Source organism: Clytia hemisphaerica, unplaced genomic scaffold, assembly GCF_902728285.1.
Source record: "Clytia hemisphaerica strain Z4C2 unplaced genomic scaffold, Clytia hemisphaerica genome assembly, whole genome shotgun sequence".
NCBI lineage: Eukaryota > Metazoa > Cnidaria > Hydrozoa > Leptothecata > Clytiidae > Clytia > Clytia hemisphaerica.
Window position 1 is genome coordinate 627,577 of NW_027103680.1, and position 18,834 is coordinate 646,410.

At 34.9% G+C, this 18,834-nt stretch overlaps 3 protein-coding genes across 4 annotated transcripts; 2 read left to right on the plus strand and 1 right to left on the minus strand.

The window, feature by feature from the left end:
• Positions 1 to 809: 809 nt before the first annotated feature.
• On the minus strand, positions 810 to 2,672 carry LOC136803722 (uromodulin-like). The gene is made up of 4 exons (XM_067060443.1): positions 2,552 to 2,672; positions 1,935 to 2,321; positions 1,565 to 1,775; positions 810 to 1,266 (listed from the first exon to the last, which is right to left on the minus strand). Exons 1-4 carry the CDS (start codon positions 2,619 to 2,621, stop codon positions 1,008 to 1,010), a joined length of 927 nt encoding a protein of 308 aa, XP_066916544.1. The 5' UTR covers positions 2,622 to 2,672; the 3' UTR covers positions 810 to 1,007.
• Positions 2,673 to 4,766: 2,094 nt separating this feature from the next.
• On the plus strand, positions 4,767 to 6,743 carry LOC136803724 (uromodulin-like). The gene is made up of 4 exons (XM_067060444.1): positions 4,767 to 4,902; positions 5,224 to 5,607; positions 5,775 to 5,985; positions 6,298 to 6,743. The coding sequence occupies exons 1-4, from the start codon at positions 4,833 to 4,835 to the stop codon at positions 6,554 to 6,556; spliced, it is 924 nt and encodes a 307-aa protein (XP_066916545.1). The 5' UTR covers positions 4,767 to 4,832; the 3' UTR covers positions 6,557 to 6,743.
• A 2,599-nt stretch (positions 6,744 to 9,342) lies between these two features.
• Positions 9,343 to 16,649, plus strand: LOC136803719 (pancreatic secretory granule membrane major glycoprotein GP2-like). 2 transcript variants are annotated; one of them, XM_067060439.1, is made up of 4 exons: positions 9,343 to 9,539; positions 13,559 to 13,939; positions 14,415 to 14,643; positions 16,291 to 16,649. In XM_067060439.1, exons 1-4 carry the CDS (start codon positions 9,464 to 9,466, stop codon positions 16,577 to 16,579), a joined length of 975 nt encoding a protein of 324 aa, XP_066916540.1. In that variant the 5' UTR covers positions 9,343 to 9,463; the 3' UTR covers positions 16,580 to 16,649. The 2 variants fall into 2 exon arrangements, with proteins under 2 accessions (XP_066916540.1, XP_066916541.1); XM_067060440.1 differs by lacking the exon at positions 9,343 to 9,539 and adding an exon at positions 12,843 to 13,001.
• Positions 16,650 to 18,834: the final 2,185 nt, after the last annotated feature.

Below are 18,834 nucleotides of genomic sequence, written 5' to 3' on the forward strand. Positions count from 1 at the left end.
TCACTGGTACTTCAAGCCCGTACCCACCACCTCGATTTAACCTCTTGCCAGTCACTTGAGCTCTTCTATGGCCTAGTGTCCGCAGATGAGTACTTTAGACTCCAATTTTGTATTTTCGACACCCTGGGATGGCCTAATTTCAAAATTGGAGCTCCAAGATCAAAAGTTTCTAAAAGGCGGACACTTCTAATTAGCGTACACTAACCCCTTTCCCCGATGGTGTCCGCTAATTAGAGGTTTCACTGTATAAGGAGATTAGCCCTGGACACTTCTAAGCTTTTATCGCTTTCATCAGATGATTTTATGAAATGTGTGAATGAAATATTGTTTCACTCCATATTTTCTTCTTGGAAAATAGATACAACTTTCTTGACCAAATCGCACGCTGCATGAATTATTTTGAGAAACAATAAGTAACAATTTAACGAACTCTCGATTTGACCAGGGACTAAAACTAGACCATTTTGGATATTGTCGCACCGGGAAGAAACTGGCAGGGTTTTTGATGCTCTTTATTGTTTAAAAAAAAGCAATACACAGGTTGTAAGATTAAAGTCTGAAGACAAATCACGCTTTTACTTGAAATTTTTATGTGCTTGTTACATGACATTTATTTCTGATTGGGTCGAATTTATTGACATTTAAAGTTATCAGCTGTAAGTTGCAAAGCAAGTAACATGGGAATAAAATCACGTGAACTTTTTTGAGTAATCACATATTTTGACTACACTGATATAATTTTGTACCAATGTATTCCCTGTATTGGGTACATTGAGTAAAATTCCCAAAATAACATGAACTGGTCAGTATTGACTTTTTCTTTCATTTTTCATATTCTTCAAAAGATTTTCTCCTAGTAAATACAAAGCAATACAAAGCTATTGCAAAAATAATTTAGTAAATCACAATTGCTAAAAGACAAATTAAAAACGAGGTGCGTTTTGAAAAAAGATTCAAAACGCATTACAAAATGGGTTTATTCTAAGTTTTATAAAGTAGCATCAAATCTAAGCAAGAGTGAAGATTTTGCTGTAAGCTTTGGAGCGGTAGATGGCAGATTTGGAGAGAGCACGTCGTCGACGGGTTGTGGCTTCACATCGGTTGCATTCTGTGGAGCCATTGGATGATTCACAAACGGTGACTTCACATGTGATGTAAACAGCATCAGATGCTCCGAAAAATCGGAAAGCTTCATTTTCCCATTCGTAAACTGTCTTGTCGTCAGTTTCAGTAACTTTGACGGTTCCGTCAGCAGCATTTACGCATCTGAAAGAAAAGTGACGAAAAATCTAAAACTTCATTCGTATTTACTCTTAGAAATGTTCAAATGTACTCAGATATGAATCTTAACTCTTTGATGTTCTTAAACACTGTATTCAAACAATATCACGCCAATGATTAGAAAAACTTTATTCTTTAGGTTTGGCATTTTTGGAAAAAAAGTTGGCAATTGAGCTGAAAAGATTGCGTCTAAAAGGATTTGCTACGCGACTTTTGGGGAGATGATTAATAAGATGTATATCGTGTTTAGAGTTGTGATGATCGAAACAAACAAAATCTTTACCCATCTTGAACGAGGAAATATTTTTCAGCGGAGTCAGCGGTGCTGGTAGCGTAACAAGTTTGTGGTGAGATTTTCAAGTCATCACGGATGGTGTTCAATTCAAGTTTGAAATACATTTGATCTCCCAATCGCATTTGTGAGGATGAATCTTCAGAGCTGAAAGAACCGTCGGTGGTTCTGACCAATTTGATGTCAAACTCGCTTGCTTCCGCTAAAATTTTAAAAAGTTTGTATGATGAAAGTTAGGACATACTCCCGATAAAAACTTTAAAACCATATACTTGTAAATCAAAACTTCAATTTTAAACTTTAAAATGAGCTAAAAACCTTTTGTTGTTTCAATGTAATAGATAAAAACGTGGTTGCTTACATTTGGAAATAGTTTGCTCTTCCAAGCTTGAGACATTGACGTGTCCAGCTCCGGCAAGTCCAACTGCAACTGCAGCATCAACGTTGCAGGAGACTTCGAAAGAGATGACTTCTTCACGTTGAACAAAGCTGTTTGGTGTCTTTCCATAAGTAACCAAGACAGTTTGGCTGTAGGAGACTTCTCCAGCGTTGACAGCAAGAACGATTCCACAAGCATTGTAATTTGAGGTGATTGCTAAGGCTCCATCAGCTCCGGCATCGCTTTTGACAGTACAGGCTGGGTCGGTAGCTCCTTTGAAATGAAGTCTGAATTGACGACCGTGTTGGTCGAATTTATCTTTGTCCAAAGTGACAGTCATGCTGTTCGATCCACAGGTCAATTTTCCATCTGAAATGAAAAAAGATTAGCATCAAAGAAATGTGTATAACGTAAGATTTAATGAGTAAATCCAAGAAGAAAAGGATCTTTAAACTCTGGTGATACTGATTTACAAATCAACCAAAATGAGAAAAAAATAGCAATTCTACCATAAATAAGAAAACGCTAAAGTGTTTGTAGTGCACAATTATATCAACACGACTACAACATGGAAAGTTTATCATAAATATTAAACCTACCAGCATCGCCGAATGTCAAAGCTGAGGCATATGCCAAAGCTAAAGTAACGAAAACGAAAGCGGTCTTCATGATTGTTGAGTTTCTTTGCAGATTATCTTTGAAAGGTCTCAAAAACAAACTGCAATGATTTTACTCCAAATCTGATGGGCTTTTATACCAGAACGGTGAACAATAAGATCTACTTTTGGACTCTTTTATAACCACAAATATATGATCTTTGGGGTTTTCTGGTGAAACTGCAACGTGTAAACCGTGTAACCGTTATATCAAAAACACACCCGTAAATTGATAGCCATGGTTCGGTTTTTCAAGGTGTTTTGTTCTTTTTTGTGGTGAAAAACAGATATCGTATGTTAAAACCCACACGAAAGAAGAATTATATGCTTATGAAAACCAAGAATTGAGTACCCCTCAAAAAAGTTTGGGGATATTATTTTATAGCAAAATTTTAAAAACAATGAATGACTGTTTCAGTTTTGTACTAACCACAAAATATATGGTTGGGTTTTTCTGGTGAAAGTGCGAATGGTATCGTGTTTTTTGAGAAATACACCCGGAAATCGATACCCAAATTGTCTGTTTGAAAAATAAAATATTTCTTGTGGTTAACAAGACAAACCTCAACCTTGTCCAGGACAGCGTCTATTTGTAAAATACAATCTATATATGTATTGAGCTGAAAATGTATCATAGAAACTTCACTTGCGTACAAAACACTCTCCATTTTCCTTTATTTCATCTCCACAATGTATGAGATATTTTTACCGGGTCATCGAGACAGGGGATTTTATTGCGTAAGCAATTGATTAGATCTCTAGTGATTTCCTTGAGACGTACAGTAGGCCAAAACATATCAGGAAAGACTATATCAAATTACCTTATCGGAGAAAACTTCGTCAAATGGGTGTGCTGACTATAAGTTGTAAGGGGGTGGCTTACAGGTTTTGCCATTTCCGAAATACCGATTAATTTTGCCAAAATTTCCGAGGTTCAATAAAAAAATACTTTTCGGGTATATTCTTACCAATTGTTCAAAAATTTTTCCGAAGTGAGGAATTACGAAATTAACAATTTGAAAAATATTTGTAATAGGATTAGTATAACATGAATGGAATTTGTGGAGTCTCTCATAGAATGTTCCAAAAAACGCTAAATTTGGTTTTCTTAGGTCATTTTTAATAATTTCTAGCCATACCTGTCATCTTTTAAAACAGAGTGTCAAATCACGTTTAAAAATACTCCTCCAGCTATAGGAACTTATTTCTTACACAAAGAGGCTATAGCTGTTAAGTATTCTTCCCTACTTCTGGATTTAAAAATCATCAATCATCAAATCTTGGGATATGCTGTCAACAAACAGTCGTTAGATTTATCATGTCGTAATCGATTTAATTTACAGGGCATTAGAAAAATAAGGCTTGTCTACAGCATAGATTTATAAAGCCCGAAGGGCTAGATGGAGTGCTTTAAGCTCTTCTAAGAAAAAAAAGTGAATATCGCAAAAAATATTGCAGCTATTATTTTTGAAAACCCGCGAAGCTTCTGATTGTTCAAACGCTGAAATTCTATTATAATGTCACGTGACTTAGGTAGGAAATCCTACCGAACCTCGGCACACTTTTCAGCAAACGCACGATATCTAGCCCTTTGGGCTTTATAAATATATAGTCTACAGTTAAGGGATATATGCTCGTGAAATGTCGTAAAAAGACAAAGAGAAGCTATCAAAGTTCTAGAATTCTATGGCGATAATTTCTCTGCAAGTAGCAACAATTTTTGCCTGGTCATATTTTCTTTGATCGCCCTGTATATTTCACCTTCTATTTTTAATTTTGTCTAAAGCAAATGATCTTCAGGGTTATAAAACGTGTCTAAATAATTTCACATCTTTCACATCTAAGGATATTTTTCAAGGATATCTCCGAAACCTTTTTGAGGGGTACTCAATTCTTGGTTTTCATAGCATATAATTTTCCTTTCGTGTGGGTTTCAACATACGATATCTGTTTTTCACCACAAAAAAGAACAAAACACCTTGAAAAACAGAACCATGGCTATCAATTTACGGGTGTGTTTTTAATATAACGGTTACACGGTGTGTTTACACGTTGCAGTTTCACCAGAAAACCCCAAAGATCATATATTTGTGGTTATAAAAGAGTCCAAAAGTAGATCTTATTGTTCACCGTTCTGTTATAAAAGCCCATCAGATTTGGAGTAAAATCATTGCAGTTAGTTTTTGAGACCTTCAAAGAAGATCTACAAAGAAACTCAACAATCATGAAGACCACTTTCGTTTTCGTTACTTTAGCTTTGGCATATGCCTCAGCTTTGACATTCGGCGATGCTGGTAGGTTTAAATTGTTTGTGAGACAGTTACTCATGTTTTAACCCAGCTGGCACACAACTTCGTTTCAACCGTTTAACGTTAGATGAACGTTGAAACAACGTTGTGTGTCAGATAGGAATAGTCTTGTCATCATTATGCACTACAAATATTTTAGTGTTATCTTATCTACTGTAAGGTAGAACTGTTCCTTATTCTCAGATTGATTGTTATGTAAATCAGTATCGCCAGACTTTTAGATCCTTTTTTTCTTAAGTTTACCTGTTAAATTCTACGCTACAAGAGTTTTTACTTTTCTTTGATGCTAATTTTATCTTATTTTAGATGGAAAATTGACCTGTGGATCGAACAGCATGACTATTACTTTAGACAAAGATAAATTCGATCAACACGGTCGTCAATTCAGACTTCACTTCAAAGGAGCCACCGACCCAGCCTGTACTGTCAAAAGCGATGCCGGAGCTGATGGAGCCTTAACAATCACCTCAAATTACAATGCTTGTGGAATCGTTCTTGCTGTCGCTGAAGAAGTCTCCTACAGCCAAACTGTCTTGGTTACTTATGGAAAGACACCAAACAGCTTTGTTCAACGTGAAGAAGTCATCTCTTTCGAAGTCTCCTGCAACGTTGATGCTGCAGTTGCAGTTGGACTTGCTGGAGCTGGACACGTCAATGTCACTAGCTTGGAAGAGCAAACTATTTCCAAATGTAAGCAACCACAGCTTTTATCTATTACATTGAAACAAAAGGTTTTTAGCTCATTTTAAAGTTTAAAATTGAACTTTTGATGTACAAGTATGGTTTTAAATTGTATGCGAAGTTTTTAAGGGGAGTATGTCCTACTTTTCATCTTACAAACTTTTTGAACACTTTAGCCGAAGCCAGTGAATTTGACATCAAATTGGTCAGAACCACCGACGGTTCTTTCAGCTCTGAAGATTCATCTTCACAAATGCGATTGGGAGATCAAATGTATTTCAAACTTGAATTGAACACCATCCGTGATGACTTGAAAATCTCACCACAAACTTGTTACGCTACCAGCACCGCTGACTCCGCTGAAAAATATTTCCTCGTTCAAGATGGGTAAGAATTTCAGCACACACCTAATTATCAATAATCTAATTGAGGATTTTTGATTTCTGTGCACAATCGAACGTTATTTGCCTGTCATTAGTTTTGATTACTAACCAGATTTTAAAGTAAAAAATGCTAAAAGCTTTGAAAGAACTTTTCAGAATTGCCGAAAAATGATATGTTATCCGCGTCAAGATTACAAAGTAAATTTGTAGCATCGAATTTTCAACAATTTTGAGAAAGACGAACTTTATCTTTTATTTTTGAGAAGATTAAGATTAAAGATTAAGATTTTAACATTCTTCGTCACTTTTCTTTCAGATGCGCAAATGCTGCTGACGGAACCGTCAAAGTTACCGAAACTGACGACAAGACAGTTTACGAATGGGAAAATGAAGCTTTCCGATTTTTCGGAGCATCTGATGCTGTTTACATCACATGTGAAGTCACCGTTTGCGAATCATCCAATGGCTCCACAGAATGCAACCGATGTGAAGCCACAACCCGTCGACGACGTGCTCTCTCTAAATCTGCCACCTACCACTCCAAAGCTTACAGCAAAATCTTCACACTTGCTTAGATTTGATGCTACTTTATAAAGCTTAGAATAACCCCATTTGTAATGCGTTTTGAATATTTTTCAACTTATTCTAGGGCTAATATTATGATTTATTTTTCCTTATAAATTTTCGTTGCAATAATTTTGTATTGCCTTTCTATGTTTGTTAGAATATCTTTTATTGATTGAAGATTATCAAAAATGAAAATGATAACATCTTTACCATCCATTGCTTGATTCCCATACACGTTTTTTTTTTTAGAAGAATACACTTTATAAGAATGCCCATGATGAAAATGGCCAAAAAATTAAGAATAATGCTAAGAATATCACCATCATGATTATCAAATATGAAAACATGATAACATCTTTATCATCCATTGCTTGATTCCCATACACGTTTTTTTTCAGAAGAATACACTTTATAAGAGTGTCCATATGATGAAAATGGCCAAAAAATTAAGAATAATGCTAAGAATATCACCATCATGGAATTTTACTAATCAAGCTAACCAGCTAAGCATGCCATTTTTAGAGCACTTTCAATAATTATAAATTGTCAATTACCTCCAAGTAAGGATCACTCCTTTCACAAAATGCCATTTTATGCATGACACGTATGAACTAAATGTTAAATCTAGTCTGAAATTTGGATTCTAACTTGAATCTCCCGAAAAAGTTAAGAATATCCATGATGAAATAGATTTACACCATCCTTATAAAAAAGCGTGTAAGCACCTGTCTCAATGTCGCACTGAGAATGGGTTTGGAAATTTGTAGCTTGTAATCAAACCCAAACTCAGTTCCTCAGCTCGCTTTATGATCTTGAGAGCTTATTTTGCTTATTCACGATTGTACTTAAGTCCATCATGTAAGTTACTAAGTTACTCTGGTTACGAGTTACGAGTTTGACTTGTGATTGGCGAGAGTGTTCATTTCTAATTAAGTTTATGAAAATGCAGTAGAGGTTCTTAAAATTAATTGCTAATTGCTATTTGGTGTTTTGGTATCACTATTGTATTCGAGTTGAGGGACTTCAAAAGGGATTTCAAAATACAGTGGAACCTCTAATTAGCGGACACCATCGGGGAATCGGATTAGTGTCCGCTAATTAGAGGTGTCCGCCTTTTGAAGGGTTTTGAGTTTCAGGCTCAAATTTCGAACATAAAATTATGGTTTTAGGCATTTCCCTAAAGGCATAGGAACATGAAAAGACTCGAGAAAAGTTTGAAATTGAACACAACAGACTAATTTTAAGAAAAGTCTGAAAATACTAAAAATAACAAAGTCAACTTCAGGGTTGGGAAAGAGCTTGAACAGCTGTAATCGTTACTTCCATTATCTAAAAAGATGCTTGATTGTTTTTTGTTTTTTGTTGTTAATTCTAACACCCTCAAGTCTGTTTGGACTTGAGGTACCAGTCATTTACTATTTTACTGGCCCAGGAAAGTTTGTCAACTGGGTAAAGAAATATACTATGTTTTCCTCGGTGTCCGCTAATTGGAGGGAAAAAATAGGTTTTTGACCATTCCGTGCAAAAATTTTTGTCCGCTAAATGGAGGTGTCCGCTAATTGAGTGTCCACCTTTTGGAGACTTTTTTATAAGGATTTGACTAGGAAACAGCCGGGGAAAAATATTTTGTCCGCCTTTTAGAGTGTCCGCTTATTGGAGGTTTTACTGTAGAACCCTTGCCATTCAGACAAACTTAGCAAATTGATTTTTGGGTTTTAAAATCAGCAACATATTTTATCTAAACTATCTGAAACTATTGCAAAATGTGATGCAAAATATTTAAACGTAGAGTCGACATTAGCAAATATTTTATTTAAGTAGAATACTAAAAAAATCGTTTCCCCCTCCTCACAAAATTGGAAGTTGGTATGCATTACGACGTGAATGGGCTTTTTCAGAAAAAAACAATATACTCCATGTTGTTGAGATCCATTTCCGTTCCAAGGGGGTAAGGTTTGAGATGTTGCTGAATTCCATAGAGATATGTAAAATGTTGTTAAAAATAGCAGGAATTCCATGGGGGAAAGTTTTTAAATCCTACTAAAATTCAGAATTCCAAGCGGTTTAAACCTAAAATTTCCAAACGGTTACAATATTTCCAGCAACAAAAGATTGGACCTCCTCAACAAGGGGTATACAGTTTCTTTTCTGGAAAAGCCCAATTAAGGCATATTAGTTATCAGCCGATCAGGGACCAAACCCCCGCCCCCAAGAAGCTATATTACAAGTGTGCGTCGCAATTTTCGGGACCTAAAGGCGTCTCTCTACCCAAAGGTAGGGATGGATGCTACTAACCCCCAGAAAGGCATCAATTATCATTTCGTAACGATTAAGAAGTCTTTGGTTTCAGGCAGAGATTGAACCCAAGACATTGCGCACCGTAGTCTGCAGTAGCATTATGGTCACTATTTTGATTTTAGGGAGCACAATTATCGTTTTTTTCCGAAGAAGAAATCTGGCACTAAAAGTTTTATCGAGTGAAAGGATCTTCCCGATAGCCAAGATACTGATATCAATAACCAAAGTATTTTAGAAAGCATTGGTGACTCTACTCGATAGAATATTATGAGTAAAAGTAAATGGTTCAATAAACTTTCCATCTGTTCTTTCTGAAAACCTAGTAGCCCCCCCCCCCCAGAACTATAAAAGACTAACCAGATATGAACACTTTGATTATGGGGCGTGTTTAAACCTTTGTCAAAATATTTTTTTCAATAAGAACTATAATAGGTTTATCTTTATTGAACTATCAAAAAACCACACTGTAGAGTGTGTTCAAAATCTATCTTATTTGGATTCGTGAGTTTTGATAAAAACATGAAATATATCTCCTTTACCTAATTTGATAGCTTTAAAGTTATACTTCTTAACAAAATAAATCAGAAACAGACTAGATTGGATAGTTGTTTTGAAAAATGAATTCCTTTATATTGGTTGTTTTGATGACAATATGTGTACATTGCTCCATCAGCCTCAAATTCACAGCTCAGGGTAAGATCATAACTACACCCCCAACCTCGTTCCCTGCGCATTATCAGCTTTTTTATGCTTACTGATAGCGCTAGATGATACCCTGACATTGGCTGGTTTTCGAACGCGCAAGATTACGTAATTCAAAAACAAAACGTCAGATTTCATTCGTTCCTGGGTTTGAAACCATTGCATTGCAGTGTAACTTTGTAACGTCAGATTTTTTTATGACGTATTGTTTTGAGAAGTTCCCCCTCTGAGAGGGGGAACTCGCATCAGCCAACACCAGGGTATTCTCTGGCTTCAATCAGTAACGTAAATAAAGCCTGGGATACACGGGGACGAGGTTGCTACACCCCCTGTTTATCAAATCAAGCAATGTTCCATTTATAATAAATTTGGCCTAGAATACCCGTTTTACCAGACATATTCTAAGATCAACACAACATTTTTAGAAATTGTTGTAAAACTGTTCGAAAAAGTAGGAGTTTTTCGATCAGAAATAGAGATTTTGAGAGATTTTGAGCCAAAAAAGTGTTCCCGTTTCATATCAGACACATATTTCACCAGGCCAGTGCCTGTCTATTGTTATGTTATGCTGATATAAGCAAGTAATGTTTTTTTCTTTCTGACCAATCCTGTTCCACACCCGTGTCAATCCAATGTGAAAAAGCTTGTGAATTAAAATTGATGAGTAAGCAAACGATATCACTCTTATTTAAAAGCAAAACCTTTAATAATTCTTCAAACGAATTCTTTCTTTTAGATATCCAATCTTTAGGATGTTTTAAAGATAGTATGCTTCTTGAAATATCTGCTGAAAAGTTGGGAATTGAAAATCGAGAGTTTCAAATGCACTTTAATGGATATTTTGATGACCAAAAATGCTCTATCGAATCTGGATCAAACATCAATGACTTTGATTATTATTTCCTTGCTAATTTTTACAAAGATTGTGGTATTCAAGAATCTGTAATGGATACTAAAACTGTTTATAATCAAACTGTATGTATAACATTTGACAGAGATCTTAAATCACAGATTGCCTTTGATTTTGAATGTGTTTTGAAGAAGAGATTGTAACTTCCATTAAACTAACTTTTCAGCAATTCCTGTATTATATAATAACACGCATGCGTAATTTGTCGTTCTTTTAAACCACATGTAGTTACTTCCCTTGATAAACAAAGAGAAATGAATGAATCCCGAGTTTATTGTTCTACATCTGCAATTTGAGCTTTTACTAAGCTCATTTGACGTCAATCGATACTTCGATTATCAGCCGGATTGAGAGAGAGTGATATACAAGTGAAGGTAGAGAGTCTATTATCATATTTCCTTAACACCCTGTCTGGTAGTGCTTGGGTTTTGAACACAGTCCATTGCGGTGCAAGTCTGTGATCGAAACCTTCACACTACCAATCGGTAGAAAGTTTCGATCACAGACTTGGACTGCAATGGACTGTGCTCGAATTCCAAGCACTGCCAGGCAGGATGTTAGGGAAATATGGTGATAGACTCTCTACCTTCACTCTTATAAAGAGAAATTAATCGCTAAGGGTGGTACAGTCACTTTTGGCAGGTGTTGTGGACGGCAAAATATGAAATATGTCGTTCTTTTTTGTCATTTTTTATGAAATTTGTCGTTCTTTTTGTCTATTTTTAGTAATGAAGGAATTGTAAGATAGAGCCTCTCTTTTGTGCATTTTTTAGTTTCTTTATGTCAATTTTATGAATATTATCATCAGATATAGAGCTATCCCATTCAAATTTATGCTAGACTGTCTATATGCGTTCCATTCTTCGTCTCTCGAATGAAGTGTTATATATACTAGCTAAGAAGAAAATTGGTGGTTAGATTCTTAAAGTAGCCTGGGAGGGACTCAGATAAGCACTTAGTTTCAATGTACTTGAAAATTTAGACCACTTTTTTACTGTCTGATCTACTTTTCTACTTTTATTTTGAAGCGTTGTTTGAATGTACACCCAACGTCACTATCCTTACAGTGAGCACCACAGTTTAGATTTATCTGAAATCCAACCTGTGGCGATGGAATGAGAATTTTATCGCACATGTCTCGATATCTTCGTATCGAAGAAAAAGAGCTATCCTCATGTTAAGCTGAGGCAAATCATATTATTACATCTATAGTTTTCTCCTATTTTTTGAGACTTTTGAAATATCTGTGGAATGAATTTCCTCGTAAGAAAGTCACTGAAGAAATCACTGAATTTCCTCCAAAAGAAATCTGCCCGAGTGCATAACATTAGTTACCCCGCAATTGACAAATCTTCAATCCTTTAACGTTAGTTTGAGTATGTTTTCCTTGAGATGGCTCTCTTTAATCTTTTCCTCCATTTGTTGTTTATGTGAATTGATTGGTACGGCTTCATCCAGAATCCTATATGATTGCCATGGCTACTTTTGTATTGGTCGATATTGCGCGTTTAGGAAAAGGATCATGATTTGTCAACACAGTGTATGTTATATACATCCATGTGTCCCAGACCCGCTGGGACCCCAGCCCCATTGGAGAATTTGGCAAAACGAACTTAGTCCTCTGTGGGAAAATAACCTGGAATTTCAGCCCTACTGGGAAATTTACTTTGATTTCATCCCCATTCGAAATTTAATGTTTACAAATTGCACTCCAAAACTATCCCCACTGGATTTTTTAACCTTAAAACAATAGAATTTCTATCCCAATTCGACTTTCAATAGAAATTTTTATATCCCCACTGAGGAAAACAGTTCCACTGGGGCTGTGAAACAGGGGTGTTGATATTCATACACTGTTATTCTTGCGGTAGCAATGCCAAGAAGTTCAAACTGTGGTGTAATAGTTTGTTTAACATTCAAATGAAAGAATTTTCGCTAATAACGTAAATTCCCGAATACTTTGAGAGATGAACCATAAGCTAGCCACGTATAAAAAGTCTGAGAAGTCTCACAAATGATATGTGTCATCTTAGGTTTTGTTTTGTTTTTCAAAGAGGCATGCAATAGCACCTACCGAACTCTGGTCCTTTTTGCGCGCGTTTGAAAACAGAAAATTAAGCGAACTTTTGGAATATTTAACTAGCCTTGTTAACGTCTCGACGTGTTTAGCAGTCAGTAAGTGAGAAGGTGCGAGCACGTCGGAAACTCTGCACCCCTGTCATCAAGAGAGACACTCTGGTTTAAAAGTTTACTGAAATGTACCGAACCTATCCGAAACTATCATAATCATAAAATAAAACTCAAGATAAAACCGCAAATAGTTTTGAACGTGAGATCATATATGAACACGTGGGTTAAGCAAAATGTTATGTAAAGGCGTGTTTGTTTGCACCAATACAGCCATAGCCATAAAGGGATACTTTGGATAACTAGCTAGCACACTGGAAGTTTCAAGAAAATTGTATATAACATTATGAAGATTAGTTTCTATCTAATCCTCCTGGTTTTTGGAACCACGTCTTGTTTTGATTTATCAGCTGAAGGTAAAGTAGCTTTTATTCAAAATCTCTCTGACGTTCAGAGTAAGTTTCTTTCAGGCCCGGCGGAAGCGGAGAGGCTGAGGAGACTTCAGCCTCCCCACTTTTTTTGCAAATATATAATTTTTTTATTTAAAGTTTTTTTTATTTAGTAATTAGCTAAGGCTAGGGTTTTATATGCAGTACTCCTATAAATTTGATTCAATTTTAGCCAATCTATCTAGGGCCCATTTTTAAAAATTCTCTTCCCCGTTGTTGGTGCCAACCGGCAGCGCTCCCTAAAACACTAATTTTCAGTCTCTTCACTTTCAAATTCGTTCGGCCGGGCCTGTCTTTATAAGTAAATCCATTTGAAAAATTTAAGATAACTCATTTGTTACTTTTGCAACATTAAAATTCCCCTCGACCACTGAGGTTCCACCCCAGTAAATGAAAGCTCTAAATTATTTTTGGCAATTGAATAACAGCATCAAAATCGAGGACAATTTCCCCGAGAGCATTTCCTCTTAGAAAATTCCTTTCTCAGTTAAGAAACTTACTTCCATTTAACTAATCTATTTTAGATGGAAGGCTGGTATGTGGCCCTAATATGATGAAGATAAGTCTCAATGTCGACAAATTCAACCAACATAATCGACCATATAGAGCTTACTTCGAAGGTTATGATAAACATCCAATCTGTTCTGTGAAACACGGAAACACTGGTGATCCATTGGAGCTGAATTCTAAATTCAATGAATGTGGCGTTCAATTGATACAACACCAAGGGCAGATTATCTATACTCAAATCGTTTTGGTGATTTATGGTTATAACCCGAAATCGAGTTTGGTTTATCGTGAAGAAGCTATTCGGTTTAAAGTGGAATGCGTTCTCCAAACGGATTTGTCAGTTGGATTAGCTGATCCTGGATATCTTAATGTGTCGAAAGCAGAAGTAGATGGCCGTATGAATAAATTTTATATGATTTTTTTAATCCCTTGATTATCTTGAGGCTTGAGAGCTTTAAATGGGTTAACATAATTGTTCCCAAAAAGAAAAACAACCCTGTGTCACAGACTCGTTGAAAAATGTGCCCAAAATTCCCAGTGGAAAAAATATACTCTTCGATTTAAGCCCCACTGGGAAATTGAGAGAATCATCATTTGAGCTGAGAAACAATAAAATTGAGATTTTAAAACTTTCACCGGGGCTGGGAGACAGGGGTGTAGAAAACTTTCGATTGAGTTACAGGGATCAAAATGTATTATTGGTCAATTTCTTATTTAAAAAGTCTATGACCAAGCAAAGGTGCCTGTCCCTTTCCATTTTAACAGTCTATTTGAGACATCATATGCCTGAGAGGGTGTGGTTTAGTTTACACTACTTTTAAAAACATCATCAAATACTCTGAAAATATTTACATCGATTTTCATTTATAGTCAAAGAAGAAATCAGAGCAGATGCAGAATTCGACATCAAATTGGTCAGAACCACCGACGGTTCTTTCAACTCTGAAGATTCATCCTCACAAATGCGATTGGGAGATCAAATGTATTTCAAACTTGAATTGAACACCATCCGTGATGACTTGAAAATCTCACCACAAACTTGTTATGCAAGCAGTACGAAAGATTCAAGCGAAAGATATTTGTTGATCGAGGATGGAGGGTAAGATACATACAAAACATTATTTCAATGCTTTCCTCTCTCTTGGACGAATACATAAAGATTTTTATCCACGCTTCATTAGATTTTGAGAAACTGTTTTTACGATCAATAATCACTTTTAACAAAAGGAATCTAAATAGACGATAGAGCAGCCAAAGTACGATCTTATTTCATCTGATAGCAGTTCACTGAATAAAGCCTCTGTAGTTTGTATCAATCTATAATTGACAAAATATGACCCGCAAAGTTTGCTTTGGTGAAAGAAATGCGAAAGTTTCCGAAGGGCAAATCACTAAAATAAATCTCGTACACAATTTTATAAATCAAAAATAAATCATAAATAAAAAATAAACCAAAAGTAAATCATAAATCAAAAATAAATCAGAAATAAATCAATAAATCAAAATTAATCAAAAATAAATCATGAATAAATGAAAAATCGTTCGAAAAAAAATTCATTTTTTAGTTTTTTTTAATTTTTTGACAATGATTTTGATTATCAGTTCGTTATACTATAATTTGAAAAAAATTTTCCATAAAATTACTCCTATTCATAAATTAGAGATAAATCAAAAATAATTCAAAAATAAATCATAAATAAACCATAAATCAAAAATAAATCAAAAATAAATCAGAAATAAAAAATAAATCAGAAATAAATCATAACATAATTCAAAAATAAATAGAAAATCAAAAATAAATAAAAAATAAATCACAAATCAAAAATAAATCAAAAATAAATTATAAATAAAAAATAAATCATAAATCTCGCCGTACACCATTTTTCGAGTGATTTGCGCCTCGAAAGTTTCAACCACCTCTTTTTGTACGTACAATGTACTTAACGCTAAAAGAGTGATCGTGGGCGAAATATTGAAGGGGTTAATAGGGATAGAAAATCTCTTACTTTTAACCTTTTCTAGTGATAATTTTTGATATTCATGACGTAATCTTTTATACGGAAGCACACAAAAAACATCGGGCGTTCGCCACCAGTTTCATTGTTTAAATTCAAAACTGGTGACAAACGCCATGTTGTTTTTCGGGTGTTCCGTATAAAAGATTACGTCATGAATATCAAGAATAGAATTCAGTTTAGTTGTCCAAAGAAGATGAAATTTCAGGTATTTTTTATGCAACATTTCGATCAACTATTACAGGATGTTAAATAGGATTTATTTGATTTTTGACGCGAAAAAATTAGGCAAAAAGCAACCTAAGTCCCTTCGTACTATCAGCTTTTTGATGAATTGGGCTTTTCCAGAAAAAAAAATTATCCCCACTGTTGAGGATATTGATTTTTCAAAGTATCGAATCCTACTTTATTAGTAAATACCCCCTAGATATCCACTCTTAAAAATAAGCTCAACCCCCTGGATATCCTCTCTTAGAAGTATGCTTACCCCTGGATATCGTATTTTTTACTTGAAAAGACACTTTACCCTTGGATATCCACTCCCTTGTAGATATTTAACCCTCTGGGTATCCACTTTTGAATAAAACTGGCAGGAGGGAGCACGGACTATTTCTGGAAAAGCCCTTTACCAATTGCGCTATATAATTCTCTAGCGTTCATAAGTAACGTCTGGAACACAGGAGTGCGGTTTTTGAAGCATCTATCTTTATAAAAGCTGTTTTATATTTCAGGTGCCCAAACATGGCCGATGGAACGATCAGCATTCCCTATGAAAACGATCAAAAGCTATTCAAATGGGAAAATGAAGCTTTCCGATTTTTCGGCGATTCTGACGCCGTTTACATAACGTGTAACGTGAATGTTTGTAACAGTAATGACTATGGAGATGATTGCTTGAGATGTAACTCGATCAAAAGACGACGACGCCGACGTCGTGCCGTGTTTCATTTCAACGAAGAGAAAATAAACACTAAACAGCAAAGAGTGATTGTATCAACTCAAGTTTACAAATTAATTTGATGAAAATTTGTAGTTGATGATTTTTTTTTGATTTTTCAAGTATAAAAGTTAATTGTGTGATTATCTAAAAGATTTCTTGGTGTTCTTATCTATATGATAATAGCCGTAAGGTAAGTGGCCTTAATAAAGCTTTGCTTTTAATTTAAATTCTTTTGAAATTTCACTAATAAAAATTACTCAATGTGCAAGACATTTCAAAGCCGCCTTCCTTTAGCACTTATTACGGACATTTTAGATTGTAAGAAAAGTGGTCTGTGACAACGTTTGGGATTGCTAGTAAAGACAATATTCTTGAACTAGTCATAGCCTTGCACTTAAATCCCAGCGTACTTGATAGAATTTTATAAGTTAAAATGCCGATACAACGTACAACACGTTATCTCTTGTTTTCTTACAAAAAGTTTATTACACCGTCTGTCTATCAAGAGTTTTTGAGATTTGATTCTTATAAAGAAGATGGTTTCAGGAAAAATAAAAGTGCTTGTTTTTATGCGTCATCCCCTGCTTTGTAAAAGCTAACTACCGAATGGTAAACATCAGTACGCTACCGTAAATACCACAGCTTGGCTTTCTCTGAATGCTGTTAAGACGAAATGTAAGAATTTTATCGCGCATATCTCAATCACTTCAGAATAGAAGATAGAGAGCACATATCTTCATAAAAAGCTTAACCAAATTGTACAATTTTCTATTTCCAATCATTTGAAACTCTTCTGAAATGACACATGTTTCCTTCATAGGCAAAAGTTATCTTTGTGTGTTGTGTGTAACTTTTTTTAACTTCCAAAAGCTAACTGGCTAGCTAGTAGCTTCCCAAAACCAAAAATGTTTTCTTTGTTTTATACGCGATAAAAACGGTTTTCGTCTTACATGCGTCTCCTTGATCATTGTGCTCTCTGCGGTGGGAACAATATTTTAAAACTATATTCAGTCCTGACACAGTAGTGCGCTTTACACTATCCGCTATCTCCTGAATTTATCAACTTGTTCGTTACAACCAAATAGGGGACGACACACGATCTACAGAAATTCTATCTCGCATGTCTTAATCCTGCGGAGGGAGTACTAACCTTGCCAACCGACGGGGGCGCCGCTGAGGTTCGAAAATTGGACCCAAAATTAGCGAAAAAGGTGACTCCGAATGCGGGCCTGAATGGAACTGATATTCCATTTTTTCTTTCTGTCTTAAATTCCTCCGAAAGGTACTCTACGGGAGTATACGATGCTATTATCATCACCCGATAGAGGGATAGTAAACAAAGGAAGAATATATGCGCAGAGTTATCGGGGGGGGGGTTCACCTTTACGGTATGACGGTATTGGGTCTTTTTACCCCCGGTAAATCGGTATTACGAAAAAAAAAAACGACGGGATTACGGTATTTCATTTTCTACCGGTATCGGTAGATTGCCTGTTTTTTTGTCGGTATTTCGATGTTTTTATCAATAAAAAACGGTATTTCGGTATAAAACTATATACCTTTTAGTTTCTTCACGAGTTTCATGCAGAAAATTTTTCAAAAAAGATAATTCTATGCCACTATTTAACCAGTAAAATGTTCTTGCTCGCTTCGCTCGCACAATCTTGGAAGTCCTTTTGACTTATTGTCATGGTGAGGTTATTCAAAATAAGCAAAACTTTACGATATCTACCTAAACAAATTTTTTCGTTATTTTTCTGCGGGCGCATTTTTTTAATGACAACTTTTGTGATGCAAATACTGCATCCAACGAATGAGTCAAGATAAAATTTTCTCCATCATCACTAAATGATATTGTCGTCTCTCTGTATTCACTTATATTGCTACTACAATACAATATACATCGAGGGGTAAATCACTGAAAAAAATCACGTACACCTTTTTGAAAAATCAAAAAGAAATCAAAAAGAAATCAAAAATCAAAAAGAAATCAAAAATAAATCAAAAATCAAAAAGAAATCAAAAATAAATCAAAAATCAAAAAGAAATCAAAAAGAAATCAGAAATCAAAAAGAATTAAAAAAGAAATCAGAAATCAAAAGGAAATCAAAAATCAAAAAGAAATAAAAAAGAAATCAAAAATCAAAAAGAAATCAAAAAGAAATCAGAAATCAAAAAGAAATCAAAAAGAAATCAAAATGAAAATCAAAAAAAAAAAAATAAAATAAAAAAAAAAATAAATAAAAAATAAAAAATAAAAAAGAAATCAAAAAGAAATCAGAAATCAAAAAGAAATCAGAAATCAAAAAGAAATCAGAAATCAAAAGGAAATCAA